The 16,953-nt window shown below is 48.9% G+C and overlaps 2 protein-coding genes across 5 annotated transcripts in view; both read left to right on the top strand.

Annotated features, from left to right (window-relative positions):
* LOC309367269 (uncharacterized protein) overlaps positions 1-16,953 on the top strand; it is a 47,674-nt gene that overhangs the window by 3,485 nt on the left and 27,236 nt on the right. For both annotated transcript variants that reach the window (XM_081906694.1, XM_081906693.1), the window contains exons 2-4: positions 35-89; positions 1,325-1,407; positions 1,698-2,072. In XM_081906694.1, the coding sequence (XP_081762820.1) occupies positions 35-89; positions 1,325-1,407; positions 1,698-1,844 (285 nt within the window). In that variant the 3' untranslated portion in view covers positions 1,845-2,072. The remainder of the gene's footprint in view (positions 1-34; positions 90-1,324; positions 1,408-1,697; positions 2,073-16,953) is intronic.
* Positions 1-16,953, top strand: part of LOC309367239 (uncharacterized protein) — a gene marked incomplete at its 3' end in the record, with an annotated part of 45,985 nt that overhangs the window by 4,230 nt on the left and 24,802 nt on the right. The gene's annotated exons all lie outside the window — the stretch shown is intronic.

The raw sequence follows: 16,953 nt of genomic DNA, 5'->3' as shown, positions 1-16,953 counted from the left end.
ATCATACCCCATGTGGCTCTTTGTTTCCCTGTAGGGTCCACGTACTTCCTTGCCGTCTCAGGCAAAAGAGAAGGAAAGTCCACCTGAAGGTAATGTCTATTTCCATGTATATGTTCAGTGTACAGTGGTGCCTCGCAAGACGAAATTAATTCGTTCCGCAAGTCTCTTCGTCTTGCGGTTTTTTCGTCTTGCGATGCACGGTTTCCCATAGGAATGCATTGAAAATCAATTAATGCGTTCCTAGGGAAACCGCCTTCAGACCAGGTCCGGGGACAGTCTGTCCCCGGACCTCTTCTGAAGGCTGGGGGGCGCGGGCTTCGCAGCAGCGCTACGAAGCCCGGCGGCTGGGGCAGGTGTTCCCGCCCCCCCCTGCTTCGGAGCAGCGTTCCGAAGCGGGGTGGCTGGGGCAGGTGTTCCCGCCCCCCGCCCGGCTTCGCAGCAGCGCTACGAAGCCCGGCGGCTGGGGCAGGTGTTCCCGCCCCCCCACCCCGCTTCGGAGCAGCGTTCCGAAGCGGGGTGGCTGGGGCAGGTGTTCCCGCCCCCCGCCCGGCTTCGCAGCAGCGCTACAAAGCCCGGCGGCTGGGGCAGGTGTTCCCGCCCCCCCCCGCCCGGCTTCGCAGCAGCGCTACGAAGCCCGGCGGCTGGGGCAGGTGTTCCCGCCCCCCCGCCCGGCTTCGCAGCAGCGCTACGAAGCCCGGCGGCTGGGGCAGGTGTTCCCGCCCCCCCGCCCGGCTTCGCAGCAGCGCTACGAAGCCCGGCGGCTGGGGCAGGTGTTCCCGCCCCCCCACCCCGCTTCGGAGCAGCGTTCCGAAGCGGGGTGGCTGGGGCAGGTGTTCCCGCCCCCCGCCCGGCTTCGCAGCAGCGCTACGAAGCCCAGCGGCTGGGGCAGGTGTCCGGGATCTCTTTTGAAGCAAGCGGCTGCGGAGAGACGCGATCTCCCCGCAGCCGCTTGCTTCAAAAGAGGTCCGGGATCTCTTTTGAAGCAAGCGGCTGCGAAGAGACGCGATCTCCCCGCAGCCGCTTGCTTAAAGAGGTCCGGGGGCAGCGGGAAGAGCTGCCCCCGGACCTCTTTTGAAGCAAGGGGCGGTGGGGAGAAGCGATCTCCCCGCCGCCCCTTGCTTCAAAAGACAAGACCCGCTGTCCCCGGGGCAAGCTTCGTTTTGCGAAGCAAGCCCATAGGGAAATTCGTCTTGCGAGACAACTCGAAAACGAAAAAACCTTTCGTTTTGCGAGTTTTTCGTCTCGCGAGGCGTTCGTCTTGCGGGGTACCACTGTATATAAGAAAGTCTCTCTAACTGCCAGCCTTCTCTTCTTTTCCTTTCAGAAGAGCTCATCCTGGAAGATATTGAAGAACTGGAGGAAGAGGAGGAAGAGACCGGAGGAAGAAACACCAAGGAAAACATGAAGGTAATGTCCATTTCCAAGATGTTCAGGGTATGTAAGAAAGTCCCCCAAACAGTTCTACTGTATGTTTTCTATGCATCTTGACATTGTACTTACTGTTAGTTCGAATTTTGTTTCCTACAGGAAAGTTTGTGTGCTCACATGCTTAATGAGTGAAATGAAAATTACCCTGTTTTCTCTGGAAATGGACCTATTGGTATGTCATTCTTAACTTTCATACTGTGTTTTACCCAGTAATTTCAGTTTTTTTCCAAAAAAGATTTGTGCACAATATGTGCTTTCCGCCCCCTTAGTGGCTGATCTGGAAGAAGATGGCAGAAGGAAGAAAGAACAAAGGAAACATGAAGGTAATGTCTATTTCCAAGGATATGTTTAGGGTATATAAGAAAGTCCCTAAAACAGTTATGATTCCAACCTTCTCTTCTTTTCCATTTAGATGACATAATCCTTGAAGACCTGGAGGCAGAGCAGGGGCAGGACAGCTTTGATACTGACACCACGAACCACGCAACCTGAACACGGAGTTTGGCCTCGCTCTCTACCAACGCTGGGCAGAGCTCCACCACGGAACGAACCTCGCCATTTCCCCAGTGAGCGTGGCTCTTTCTCTGGGGCGCAAGGGAGCACATTGGCCCAACTGCAGCCTGCTCTGGGATACAGCACTCAGGGTAAGGCTGCCTTCTGAAAAACAGCTTTTCGGTGAGCAGCACAGGTTGTCGTGAGCTTCGCCTTACAGCTTGGACTGTCCTGGTAGGCAGAGCATATAAAAACAAAAGCATGTCATGCAAGGGAACTTACTTCTGAGTTAACCCTCTTTCATGCCATGCTCTTCACTTCAATGGGCTTTACATGCACATCCTACACCTTTCAAGTACATTCTTTCCCCCAAAGAATTCTGGGCATGGTAGTTTACTCCTCACAGAGTTGCCAGTCCCAGCAACACTTCAGGAACTGCAGTGTCCAGAATTCTTTAAGGAAAGAATGTGCCTTATGGGTTGGACTAGATGGCCCTTAGGTCCCTTCTAAGTCTAAAATTCTATGATTCTGTGAATGCACATGGAACCACGTATTGGTGTGTGCTGAAAACTATTCACACTTTGGTTCTGTTGAAATCAGTAAGTCACAGCTAGCTAAGTCCCATTGATTTATGAAAGTGTGGCTGATTTACAGCACAATCCTATGCATGTCTACTCAGAAGTAAGCCCTGTTGACTTCAACAGGGGTTACTCCCAAATAAGTGGGTATAGGATTGTGGATTCTTATCAACAGAGGAGTGGCTTTTGATTTAATTGTCTCACCTGCTATGGACTATTGAATGCAAAAAAGTGACTAAGAGTATAAACTTAATGATGTCTACTCAGAACTAAGTCCTTGTGAATTCCATGGGGCTTACTCCCAAGTAAATGGACAGAGAAGTAATTACCGTATTTTTCGCTCCATAGGACGCACTTTTTCCCCTCCAAAAATGAAGGGGAAATGTGTGTGCGTCCTATGGTGTGAATGCAGGCTTTCGCTGAAGGCTGGAGAGCGAGAGGCATCGGTGCGCACTGACCCCTCTCGCTCTCCAGGCTTCAGGAAGCTATCCGCAAGCCTTGCAAGCCCGGCGGGAGTTCCCGCGGGCTCACAAGGCTTGCGGGCAGCAGCCTGCAGCCCCAGCGAGTGTCTGCAAGCCTTGCGCGCCTGGCGGGAGGTCCCGCTGAGCGCACGAGGCTTGGGGCGGCAGCCTGCCGCCCGAAGTACGCGGAGCCCTCCGGAGGGCTCCCCGTACTTCGGGCGAGTGTCTGCAAGCCTTGCGCGCCCAGCAGGAGCTCCCGCCGGGCGTGCGAGGCTTGGGGCGGCAGCTTGCCGCCCGAAGTACGCGGAGCCCTCCGGAGGGCTCCCCGTACTTCGGGCGAGTGTCTGCAAGCCTTGCGCGCCCGGCAGGAGCTCCCGTCGGGCGCGCGAGGCTTGGGGCGGCAGCTTGCCGCCCGAAGCACGCGGAGCCCTCCGGAGGGCTCCCCGTGCTTCGGGCGTGTGTCTGCAAGCCTTGCGCGCCCGGCGAGAGCTCCCGCCGGGCGCGCGAGGCTTGGGGCGGCACCTTGCCGCCCGAAGCACGCGGAGCCCTCCGGAGGGCTCCCCGTGCTTCGGGCGAGTGTCTGCAAGCCTTGCGCGCCCGGCGGGAGCTCCCGTCGGGCGCGCGAGGCTTGGGGCGGCAGCTTGCCGCCCGAAGCACGCGGAGCCCTCCGGAGGGCTCCCCGTGCTTCGGGCGAGTGTCTGCAAGCCTTGCGCGCCCGGCGGGAGCTCCCGTCGGGCGCGCGAGGCTTGGGGCGGCAGCTTGCCGCCCGAAGCACGCGGAGCCCTCCGGAGGGCTCCCCGTGCTTCGGGCGAGTGTCTGCAAGCCTTGCGCGCCCGGCGGGAGGTCCTGCCGGGCGCGTGAGGCTTGGGGCGGCAGCCTGCGAAGGAGAGGGGCTGCGCAGAGAGAGAGAGAAGACGCAGCGCCCCTTCAGCAACGCGCCTGTCCAGCGAAGCCGGAGGAGGAACAAAAGGGTCTCCTCCTGTTCCTTCTCCAGGTTCGCTGAAGGGCGATGCCCCTTCTCCCTCTCTGCGCAGCACCTCTCCTGTGAAGCCGCATCAGTCCCTTCTCGCACCTCCAAGAAAAGCCAGGAGTTTAAAGGAGTTGCGCGGCTTCTGCCGGTTTTGCGGGAGGTGGGTGAATCCCCACACCTCCCAGTAAAGCCAGGAAAGCCGTGCGCAGCGTCTCCCGGCAAGGAGAGGCTGCACGGGGCTATGGAGTCTTTAGCCCCACGCAGCCTCTCCCAGGAGGGAGAGGCTGCATGGGGCTAAAGGGGAACCCAAAACAACGAGCGGGATCCATCCCGCTTGCTGCTTTGGCTTGCTCCATAGCTGCGCGCAACCCCTCTGGCAAGGAGAGGCTGCACGGTGCTATGGAGTCTTTAGCCCCATGCAGCCTCTCCCAGGAGGGTGAGGCTGCACGGGGCTAAAGGGGAACCCAAAACAGCGAGCGGGATCCATCCCGCTTGCTGCTTTGGCTTGCTCCATAGCTGCGCGCAACCCCTCTGGCAAGGAGAGGCTGCACGGTGCTATGGAGTCTTTAGCCCCATGCAGCCTCTCCCAGGAGGGTGAGGCTGCACGGGGCTAAAGGGGAACCCAAAACAGCGAGCGGGATCCATCCCGCTTGCTGCTTTGGCTTGCTCCATAGCTGCGCGCAACCCCTCTGGCAAGGAGAGGCTGCACGGTGCTATGGAGTCTTTAGCCCCATGCAGCCTCTCCCAGGAGGGTGAGGCTGCACGGGGCTAAAGGGGAAGCCAAAACAGCGAGCGGGATCCATCCCGCTTGCTGCTTTGGCTTGCTCCATAGCCGCGCGCAACCCCTCCGGCAGGGAGAGGTTGTGCGCAGCCTGTACGCTGCTCTTTGGGGCTGGGGGGATTTTTTTCTTGATTCCCCCCTAAAAACTGGGTGCGCCCTATGGTCCGGTGCGCCCTATGGTGCGAAAAATACGGTACATGTAAGAATGCCAGGCAAAACGATGAGAATAATCTCAGAATAATTCTACCACTAATATTGCAGTAGCATCCAGCGCAATTCTGTATACTCAGAAGCAAGTCCTGCTGAATGCAGTGGCTCTTATTCCCGAGTAAGTGCGGTTTAGGATTTCACTCTCGGGAAATCAGTTTTCAGCCAGTGTCATTCATTCTATCCCAGCCTCTTATTGGGGTCCCCCCTTCTATTTTAGCCTTATGGTTATAAAGTGGCCATGATAAATATGGATTATATGAATCTACAGATATGCATGAATATCCCATAGTAACTAAGCTTATAAGGCACAGTGAAGAAATAAGAAATAAGCAGGGGGGGGGTAGCTGCCTCCCTAAATCAAGTAAATAAATAAAAATACTTGCTAATTGACTAATTGTGCCACAGATAGCTTGGTTCTGCCCCTTACCTCCCAAGCTGCCTTCTCCCCAGTCAAAGCACTACACTTCCCAGCAGTGATGCCCCTCCAGGGATGGAGACGGGAGCTCAGCCCCCCCCCCAACCCCAGGGGCTGGACCGGGGGCTCTCTGCCAGGAAAGCAGACCCTCCCTCCACAGAGCCCGGGCTCAGGAGCCATCATAAATACGGATTGTATGAATCTACAAAATATCCCATAGGAACTAAGCTTATAAGCCACAGCAGAGAAAGAAGCAGAAGCATGGGTGTTACGGAAGGGGGGGGCATGTCTTCTTCACCTTCTTCTTCGCTACAATATATCAATTTATTTCCAATTGTCAATGTCAAAAGGGACTAAAATCTATAAAATTCATAGAAAATCAACGTGCCAGTTTGCTCTGATCAGCCTTTTCTCCAGGCAATGTCAGGTGCCAGACTATGCATATTTGAGACCATTGTTTTCTCATCCCCAGGAAGTGTTTATCTGTGCATATCTCCAGCTCTGCATATTCCCCCCTCCCTCCTCCTTATGTTAATCCGGTGTAGCTCTGCATATTCCCCCCTCCCTCCTCCATATGTTAATCTGTGTAACCCAACCTCCCTTTAATATATTCATGATGTAATCTGTGTAACCAAACCTCTCTTTAATGTATTCATGACGTGTTTTGCACTGTATTCTGGGACATGGAGGGAAGTTTCAAAAACTCATGTCACCCCTTTCTCACGGTTCAATCTCGTCTTGAACCTGTTGGCCAATAAACTTGGATCTTCTGCAGTTTGCTCCTGTCTCCGGCTGAGCTCATTTTCCTCCGCAGGGACCCACGGACTTAGTCCGATGAGCTGGGTGGCAGAGCAGCCTCGCACCCAGATTTTTGCCGTAACAGTTGGCTGCCCAATGTGGGGCATGCGGTTCTCCCGCGTTGCTGACCGGGGGCCCCGAAATCTTCAGCCGGCACCAGGCCATTTTGCCTGGGAAGATCCTTTGGACCCCCGGCCATCTTCCGGGCGGTAATCGAAAGCCCCAGGAGTTCAGCTGGGGAGCAAAGAGGGATCCAGCCGGCTTACTCATCAATCCCGGGATCATCATGGAAAACACGTGAGTATAAGGAAAAGGAAAAACCCAGTGCACTGGTGGGAAAGGGGTGGAAATCTCCTGGCAACTGAATTCTCTGCCCTCCTCTCTATCGCTCCTTCTCGCCTGTCTCTTGGTCCAATTGGTGAGAGAGACCGTGGACTGCTGCTCGACCCAAAAGGGGGGTTCTGAGCTCTATCTCTTTCTCTATATTTCTCCAGCCAGCCGCACCAATTGGGAGCCCGAAAGTAAGACGGAGAGACCCGACTTGAAAGATAGCCGACTCTCCGCAACGGGTATCCCAGTTGAAAGCAAGGGGTTGGAGTTCTTTTTCCGAACTTCCCGAGCGTCCTTGCTAGGGGGCAGGAAGTGGTCTTGCTTTCTATCCAATCCCAGCCGCACCGGTCGGAGCCACTTATTGTGAGCCCGCTTCCGAAAGCAAGGGGGATTTTCGACCCAGAACCCTATCCAGGGATCACCCGATCTGGCACCGCACGGCGCGGGCGTCCAGTAGGGCCCCTTTCCTGAGAAGTCTAACGATAGGTAGGAGGTTGCCAGGAGGGATAGCCCAGGGAGGATTGGGCGGGATCAGGCAGAGTGGAAGAAGGACCCCAGGATATTGAGAAAAGGAAAATAGGAAGGAAATATACCGGATAGCTAGAGCTCTTTAAAAAACCCTACTAAAGTTGCCAAGCGACTTGAAACCCTCTTTACTATAAATTCCTGCTCACTATAATTCCCTGTATTAGGTCTACCAATCTCGTAGATATACCAATCCTTACCGACCTCTCCCTCTCTTCCTTTCCACTTAGACACGCGTGAAACATAAAATGGGTACCCAGGCTTCCAAACACGAGCGGGCTCACTCTGGGAGGAAGGCTTCTAGAAAGCCATCTCAGTCCCGGAAGGACCCTGACTCTCCTCTACAATTTGTCATCACGTATTGGAAGTCGATTCCTGGCCACAAATTATTATTGAAACAAAAATTAGAGGACCTCTGTTCTGAAATCTGGCCCGCCAGCACCGCCCCCGCCAAGCCCGAATTGCGTTGGCCGGCTGGTTAACTGGTGGTGTTTGAAGAGGCAAGGAGGCTCTTAAAACCATGTGGGACCTTCCTACTAATTTCACTTAATGAAGCTAAAGGAAGCAGCCCAACTCCTTGCAATAACCAACTAAAGGATGAGAGTATATATGTTTACATGTTGTCTGTTATGTGTGTTGTGTGTTAATACATATATGAGAATATGTGTGTTTACATGTTGTCTGTTATGTGTGTTGTGTGTTAATACATATATGAGAATATGTGTGTTTACATGTTGTCTGTTATGTGTGTTGTCTGTTCCTTCTGTCTCTGACAGACTGCCTTTCTTAAGCGCGCATAGTTTAAACTGCAAGCTTGCTTCAAAATTTTAAATTTAAGGAAGCTATGCTGGACCTTATCAGTCCTAAATAAGACAAGATGAGAATGAAGGGTGCAAATGTTTACCCCACCTCTTGCTTTGCCGCAACTTTTCAGATCGTGAGTCTACAGTATTCCTCTGCAAATTCAGGAAAATTGTCACTTTTGTATTCCCTTTAAATCAAATCTATGGCTGTTTTAACTAAGAAAATGTTCACTTCAATCTTTCTCTAAAGATCATTTGTCTAGGAACTTGCACTCTAAGGAACTTGCACGTCTAAGGAAGTAAACTCAAACTAATCTCAAGATCTGCTAAAGGGTTCTGTATAAGTTGGGAATTTTTTATTTTCCTCTTCCTTAGTACATGATAGGAGCACTGATTGTGCTCTCTTCCCCAGTAGTGCCTGTGTACATAAGTATGTGTGTGTAGTACCAATCTTGCTGTGAAATCTTGCTGTGAACCCTTTATTTTGGAGGGTTGGACTAGATGACCCCAGGGTCCCTTTCAACTCTCCCAATTTGTGGCTGTGTGGAAGGACATGTGTCCGCAAGCATTGCAGGGTAATTCTTAAATTCTGGTGTGGTGATGGAGTTGAAATTCAGCCTAGCTTTGCTCTTTAGTTTTAAAAAGGTGAGAGGTGAAGCTGTGATGTTTTGAAGCACAACTGGTAATACCAAGCATTTGAGTGATTACAGTGTTTATCATTTTGTTTATCATTTTGTCTACTATTTGAAAATCAGACCAATACATATGGGCCTTGACCAATCCTGTAAATAAAGGGGCAGGAAAATTTTTGTCTGCAAATGGTAAGGCCGAAAAACTTAGAATGTTAAAAAAAAAAAAATTAAAAAATCCTATGAATTCTGACTCTGGCCATTTTTTCCCATATATAAGGGCGCGGCATTGTTCCACGAATGGCCAGAGGAATATTAGCCCTTTCCTGTACATAAAGGAAGCAGTCGCTTTGCTTGGGCTGAAATTGCTAGCTTTGTTGGTTAATACTTCAATTGCTGAGTTTCTCTCTTTTGTTTTAAATCTAACCCTCTTTTAAAATCTACTCCTTACCCTTCCCTTATTCAAATTCTAATTTTGCCAAAAGATGCAACATTTCAATAGTATAAAAGGTTTGCTGAGACATGAACTCCACACATGCACAGAGACTAGATCAGCAAAAAAAAAAAAAGGATAGGAAAAGAAATGAGAGAGAGAGAGAGGAAGGAGGGGGAACTGTGGGGGGGGAGGAGGTTTATGTAAAACTTGGAACCATTGAGAGAAATCACTCTTAATGTGTCCCAAGTTTGAAATCTTAACATGCCAAATTCTTTTCACAGGTAAATATCAAAGAATTCCACCCCTCAATGGGATTTAAATCACAGACTTTGTTTGTGTGCATTTTAGGAACAGCATTTCCTGACAGGCTTCTCACATGAAATAATTTTCCCTTTTAACAGGATATGTGAACCCCGATAACAAAGTGTTTGTCCCTTTTTTCTCCCACAACAACTTTCTTTCTGTTCTGTGAAATCCCTGCTGTATTAACTTTCTTTCTGTTCTGTGAAATCCCTGCTGTATTAGTTATAAATAATCTGTTTCCATTTATTTAATCCGTTTTTTCATGATGTCTATGAAATTAATTGAAGCATAACCAAACATTGTTTGTGGAATGGTATTTGTTTACCTTTTGCCTGAGCATTTCTTATTAATTCTGTCATTTTGGCTAGTTCAAGGTACTTGCACAAAGTTACATTGCCATTAAGTCATTTTCCAGTATTTTGCTATTAACACTCTAGCCGATGTTGTCACATCAAGAAACACTCTTTTATTTTCATTGTTACTTCAGATCTCTTAAAATTCTGTGTCTTAGCATTTATTTATTTTGGTTCCTCATAGGTCATTGTGTGTGTGTGTTTGTGTGTGTGTTTTATTATTATTTAACTGTGTCTTTTAAGTCCACCCTGTCCTTACAGGATATCACTTCTACAAGTGTGTTACTACAGATCCAATGAAAAGCTTCGCTACCACGAGACTTATTACCTGCAACAACAAATTTCTTTCAAAGGGGAAGTGGGGCTGACAAAGAGGGGAGGAGTTGAATTGCAAGGACATTTTTTGACTCTTATATTCAACTGATATTTAATTAGTTTGTTGTGTATTATGTGTTATTATGTAGGAATGTTGAAATGTGTTTGACAGTGTTATTTCCACAAAGGGAAGAATTTTTTTTTTGTGTGTGTGTAATTGTCTTATGTTTAATGTATACTGTCTTATTCCTTATACCCCAATGGAGGATTTTCATACATTTTATGCTTTCAAATGGATCAGGCTATTGTGTAGTTCAATGTTTAGATAACCACATTTCGCTGTCCCACCTGGCACACTGCCAACCTTCCCTACCCATTTTAAAATGTGTTAAAACTCACTTTACCAAGGAGAAGCTTCAGGAAGGTGTATATGCCTTGATTTAGCAGGAATGATCCCTTATAGAGTTAAATTGACTTATTTGGACAAATGCCCCTTTTAAGAATGGTTTTCTTTTAACAGATTGGTTTGAAGAGTTAAGAACCATGGGGCAAGATAAATTCAAATTGGACCCAGTGTGAATTGGGCATGTGTATCCAGGCTGCAATTAGCTTTTGGTCCTTTTAAGTGCAAGTGAGCAACTTCCCATGACTGTTGACCAGAGCCTCTAAAATAAAACCCCATAGAAAGGCCAAGGTAAAGACATTTCCCTCAGGACGTGTCCAAACCTGTGCCAGCTGTGATGGGTGCCAGGCAACATGGCTAATATGAAAGCCCTAAGTGGATTCACCAGGGATTGCCACTACTGTGACACGTGAGACCACAGAAGAGCTACCTTGACACCTGAGAACACAAAATGGCGGGGGGCAAAGCGAACTGCATTTTTTTCCAGTCAATAGTGGACCTTCCTGCTAAATGTAAAGCGTAGACCACTACTGAACAAAATACAACAGGTGTTCCTTTATGCGATATCCTATACCCAGCTATCTGCACTACTATACTTGCAAATGGCCTTAAGAGGCATGATTTGCAAGTCCCCTTCAGGTTTGCACAAACCCACACATCTAGTACGGTAGATACAAAGTTATTATTTAGTGCATATCTACATAACATAAACATACATTGTATTGGTCCGTGTTGCTCCCTCCTTTGTTGCCCTGCTCAACCAACCTCCTTTTCCATTAGGGCCTATTCCCACTCACACGGCACCCCACCTTCACCGAGATTTAGGGTGCGGAGAAAAGATTTGCAAGTTCTTACAGAACTTTAATGCAAATCTATCTCCGAATGGGGGACTGTTACGGAAGGGGGGGGCATGTCTTCTTCACCTTCTTCTTCGCTACAATATATCAATTTATTTCCAATTGTCAATGTCAAAAGGGACTAAAATCTATAAAATTCATAGAAAATCAACGTGCCAGTTTGCTCTGATCAGCCTTTCCTCCAGGCAATGTCAGGTGCCAGACTATGCATATTTGAGACCATTGTTTTCTCATCCCCAGGAAGTGTTTATCTGTGCATATCTCCAGCTCTGCATATTCCCCCCTCCCTCCTCCTTATGTTAATCCGGTGTAGCTCTGCATATTCCCCCCTCCCTCCTCCATATGTTAATCTGTGTAACCCAACCTCCCTTTAATATATTCATGATGTAATCTGTGTAACCAAACCTCTCTTTAATGTATTCATGACGTGTTTTGCACTGTATTCTGGGACATGGAGGGAAGTTTCAAAAACTCATGTTACCCCTTTCTCACGGTTCAATCTCGTCTTGAACCTGTTGGCCAATAAACTTGGATCTTCTGCAGTTTGCTCCTGTCTCCGGCTGAGCTCATTTTCCTCCGCAGGGACCCACGGACTTAGTCCGATGAGCTGGGTGGCAGAGCAGCCTCGCACCCAGATTTTTGCCGTAACAATGGGTGTAGCCAGGAGTGCGGGGGGGGTAGGCGCCCCCCTAAATCAAGTAAATAACTAACTGACTAATTGTGTCACAGATAGTTTGGCTCTGCCCCCTCCCCAAGCATGAATCCGGAGCTGCCCCCCCACCTCCCAATCTGCCTTCTCCCGAGCCAAACCACTACACTCCCCCCCCAGCAGTGATGCCCCTCCAGGGATGGAGACGGGAGCTCAGCCCCCCCCCCCCAAATCCCAGGGGCTGGACCGGGGGCTCTCTGCCAGGAAAGCAGCCCCTCCATCCCCACAGCGCAGGACCGGGGGGGGGCAAGCATGGTGCCTAGAGGAGTGAAGACCCCCCTGTCCCCCCCCAGGGCAGCGCTGGAGGAGGGAGGGCGAGAGGCAAAGGGAAGGATCCAGCCGTTGGGGGGCCGTTAGCAACAGAACTGACCCTGGGGGGGGGTCCTGTCCCCGGTCTCTCGCCTCCGGAGAGGGAGCCCGGTGCTGCCGCCCCTGCTGCGGCCCTGCCCGCCTCCCGGGGCCCCTCCGGCTCCCCTTCCTCCGAGAGAGGAGCGGGGACCAAGGGGCGGAGAGAGCCCAGCAGCCCGAGCCCGTTGCTGGGAATGGGAGTTATGGGAGGGGGGAACTACAATGCCCAGAATTCTTTGCGGCCAAGACCGGGCTGCTGCCCGCGTGCTTTCAAAATGTAGTGTCCATGCAGCCTGTGCACGCGCTTCCCTTTTCACACACCTCCCTTACTGTCCGGAAAAATTAAAATTATCCCCACCTAGCCTGGGGTGGGGATAATCTTTCTCCTTCTACCCTGAAAAAAACAAACCCTTGGGCAGCAGGGAGGGAAACATAGAATTTTTTTAAAAAAAAACATAGGGAGGGAAACATAGAATTTTTTTTTAAAAAGTCTCCCCATTTCTATTCAAGCAACCAGAGCAGAAGCAGGATCCTGCACTGAACGGCCCTCCGTATAGCATCGTAGTCAAAAGTGCAAGGGAGAGCAGTGCAGAAAGCGTCTGTCAACCTGCCTGCCTGATTTAGGGACATTTCCCCTCATGTTTCCTCCCACTTCTTAACCTGCATGTGGAAGTTTCTGATCAGAACTGGATTTGTGCAGTTGTACAGAGCTCTCTTTTTCTTATATATCTCAATGGTGGAAGGAGGAGACCTGCCCTTCCCTCTTTGTTCTCCCAAGCGCTGCTGAATGTGTGGTGCCCTCAGAGGCACAATTCATTTTCAGGACTCCTATAAGAAGATTCAGAAGGTGGCTCTGACACTTTTGACCCACCAAACTTCTGCCGTGGAAAAACCATCTCAGTTTTTTTAGTTAGGAAAGGCTATTGGAATTGAGCTCCTAGACTTAACATGCCTGCTTAAATTTGTGAAAATCAAAGGTGTATAAAATAAATGGTTGAAACTTAGCTCCCCTCTATCATCTGAAGATGGTTGAAAGGACACCCTGTTGTGTTGTTTATTAAGAGATGGATACGAAATACTAAAGAGTACTATCTTCCCAAGTGATGCAGCCTTGGCCGCTCTGAGCAAGATTAACCTTTCCAGACCCTTTATTTCCCTGGCAGATACTTGGGGTAGAAACCCCTTTACGCAAACTAGAATGAGATGGCTGTAGCTGTAATGGACGCGGGTGGCGCTGTGGGTTAAACCACAGAGCCTAAGACTTGCTGATCAGATGGTTGGCAGTTCGAATCCCCGCGACGGGGTGAGCTCCCGTTGCTCAGTCCCTGCTCCTGCCAACCTAGCAGCTCAAAAGCATGTCAAAGTGCAAGTAGATAAATAGGTACCGCTCTGGCAGGAAGGTAAACGGTGTTTCTGTGCGCTGCTCTGGTTGGCCAGAAGCGGCTTAGTCATGCTGGCCACATGACGCCAATAAAGCGAGATGAGCTTTATTTATTAAGCCTTGGCCGCTCTGAGCGAGGTTAACCTTTCCAGACCTTTTATTTCCCTGGCAGATACTTGGGCTAGAAACTCCTTTACGCAAACTAGAATGAGATGGCTGTAGCTGTAAGCAACAGGCATCTTTGAGCATGCACAGAGTATGCTGTCTGGCAATCCCAGCAGATAGGAGAGGCTTGTTGCCGCCCATCAGCTGTCATCCTCTTATGACAGGCTGCCATTCCTCAAGTACTTGAGGAAACTGAGTTGGCCACACCTGGCTGGCACCAGGGGAGCTTGAGAACATAGGAAGCATAGAACTGTAGAGCTGGAAGGGACCCAGCCGATCATCTAGTCCAACCCCCTGCAATGCAGGAATATATGACTGGCCCATCTGGGGATCAAACCTGCCACTGTGGCAATTTATTTGTTAAGAGGGAAAGGGAGCAGTTCTTCATAAGGATCAGAATAAATGTGGCTGAAATTGCGTCCTTGAAAGCACCATCCCAGATTTGGAAAACTGATACCAGGAGCCATAGGTGCAAAGAGCATTTATTGTGGGGCAGGCTTTATTTTGGAGGCTAAGGGCAGAGTCGAGTTATCTGTGGTGCAATTGGTCAGTTAGTTAAGTATTTTTATTGATTTATTTGATTTAGAGGGGGCAGCTCCCCCCCCCCCTCGCCTCCCTGGCTACTCCCATCTTGGGTGTGGTGATGCTTTCAAGAAAGCAATCCCCAATATACATTTTCTTTCTTTTTATGAACTTTTATGGACTTCCAATCTATATAATGTGTTAAAGAAAGCAATAATATTTTGCTATCATCATAATAGCTTCTACGGATAAATATAATTCATATTACCTCTTCTGGCTTGCCTAAGGAGAAAATTAAAATTCAGCTTTGAAGACAGGAGCCTGGGATCGTTTTAGCAACACCATAGCTGTGTAGTAGAAAACAAATAGGGAATGCCTACTTTTATTTTTCTCCCTTTCATTCAATTCCAGAAGTCTCACAAGAAGCCCAAATTACCATGCTAGCGTTGAAATAAATGTCTGCCCTGATCAGTCGTGGTTGGTGCCATGGGGCAGAGCTGCACCCCCAATACAGGTGCTGCTGCAGCTTTCCTGGATGGGGCAGCGGTGAGATTGGGGCTTTGTGTGGACACAGGTGGGAGAGCTGGATTGGCTCCACCTGTGTGTCTGCACAGCCCCAACCTCACTCACCCCCTGCCCAGTTCAGGTGAACTGGTGCACATATTTGCAGCCCTTACCCTCTAACACAGAGAATATTCATACGTTTGATTCCCTGCTGGCTGGGCCCTTGCACCCATGCAGATCCATTGGCTCTCGCCGGTCTGAAAAGCTCTACTTTAGAGCATTGGGACATGATATTGAAGTGGTGTGTTTAACATTTAATGTTTTATTATGTTTTTGTATATGTTGGAAACTGCCCAGCGTGGCTGGGACAACCCAGTCAGAATCATCATCATCATCATCATGGAATAAGACATTCCTATTTGCATGGGAGAAATGTTGGAGGGTATGGGACAGGTGTAGGAGATAGCTAGTGCTCCGAAAGTGCAGGAACAGCTTCAGCTGGAACTTAAAGGAATAGGCACATTCTACATATTTATAAAAAGTGGAACATGGAAGAAAACCATATGCGAAAACTTAGTTGCGTCCCTTAAGAGGAGCAGGGCTTGTGGCTGCTGGTTTTCTCAGGGCCCGGGGGGGGGGGGGTGCTGCATCAGAAGGTTCATTGTGACATCTCCCTCTGCTGGCTCATTGGTCGCCAGAGCTCTAGAAGGCCTGGGATCTCCTATGCTTGGATCATTCTGTGCTTGTGAAAGTAGCGAGAGCATGTAAGTAGGATTTCTTTCAGCATATCGGATCCTCTTCATTGAGGGTCCACGTTGCGCACAGGCCATAGGTGCAGCCCCCCTCCCTTGGGAGTGGTGGTGTGATCGAGGGGGGCCTTTAAAAGGCAGTGGGGGGGGTTACCTAGGTTTGCGCCGTCAAACACCCGCCCTCGATTTAGGTTTGTGCTTTGGCCTTGCTCTGGACTTCGTTGGTCGCCTGCTTTGGAACAGGGGCCGAGTAGGATTTTTTTTCCATTTGGCAAATTGGTACTGGCCTCTTGGTTTTTGCCTACCTCTTAGCAATTGTCACAACTTTGTAAGGTTTGGCGGTTAGGCATTGGCTTAGTGAAATGTGGGGGAGGGGAGGTGCAGCCGTTACCTGCCCCTCCAGGTACAAGGGTATTCCGGTAAAGGAATCCACGAGTCCGGATCTCGTCCAAAGTCTACATGGGAGGCTAGGCCATGCCAGGACCCAGCGGGAACCCCGGGGTGAGTTTCAGTTGGTCACCATTGATGGAGCTCCAGACATGCTGAGAAGCTCCACAGCAAGAATGCAAGGAGAAGCATAAAATAAAGGTGATTAAAACCTATTTAATGATTTATGGACTGGAGGAAGGTCGTGGAGGGAAGTTACAATTTTGTTTAGGAAAGGCTGGCCTTATGAAATACAAGATATAATAAGAGAGGAAGATGGTCGATGCTTAATAATTGTAATTAAAACAGAAGGGACAGAAATAGCAACAGTAAATGTCTATGCCCCAAACACTGATGACCATAAGTTTATTCACAATTGCTTTAAGAGATTAAGCTTCCTATCGTATCAGCAGTTGATAATGGGTGGAGACTTTAATGAAATTTTAGATCCACAGATGGATACCTCATCAGTAGCCAGGAAAAAAAGGACAAAGGTTAGAGAGACAATTAATAACTATATGATACAGTGGAATTTAGTGGATCCTTTTAATATATCATTCTTATATGGAAAAAAAACTTCATTCAATATATAACCCAAGAAACACAAATATATATTAAAAATAACTACAAATCTTCAACGTCAAGACTGGTGGAATTGGAAGGATATAAAGCTTACATCAGAGGGAAGATAATATCCTTCTCTGCCAACAAAGCCAAGCTGAAAAGATTAAAACAATCTAAAAACTTCTTTAAAAAGACTATGGGGCGATATGTCAAATAACCCATCTAATGCTGCATATGAAAGAATACAACTAACATTAGAACTGAATAATATACTAGCTCAAAAAATTGAGTTCAGCCTACTAAGTCTAAGACAAATCTATTGGGAACAGGGTGAAAGACCGACAAAAATTCTAGCTAATCGTCTAAAACAAAAGAAAGCGAACCAAATAATACCCTTAATAAGAAATGAAAATAACACCACAGCGACCTCATCAATAGATATCAATAAAGATCTTTTTTAATTCTACAAAAAATTATATGAAGGGCCAGAAAATATAT

This window comes from Podarcis melisellensis, assembly GCF_964234715.1.
Source record: "Podarcis melisellensis genome assembly, chromosome: 3".
Classification (NCBI taxonomy): Eukaryota; Metazoa; Chordata; class Lepidosauria; order Squamata; family Lacertidae; genus Podarcis; species Podarcis melisellensis.
This window is presented reverse-complemented; position numbering and strand designations above follow the sequence as displayed.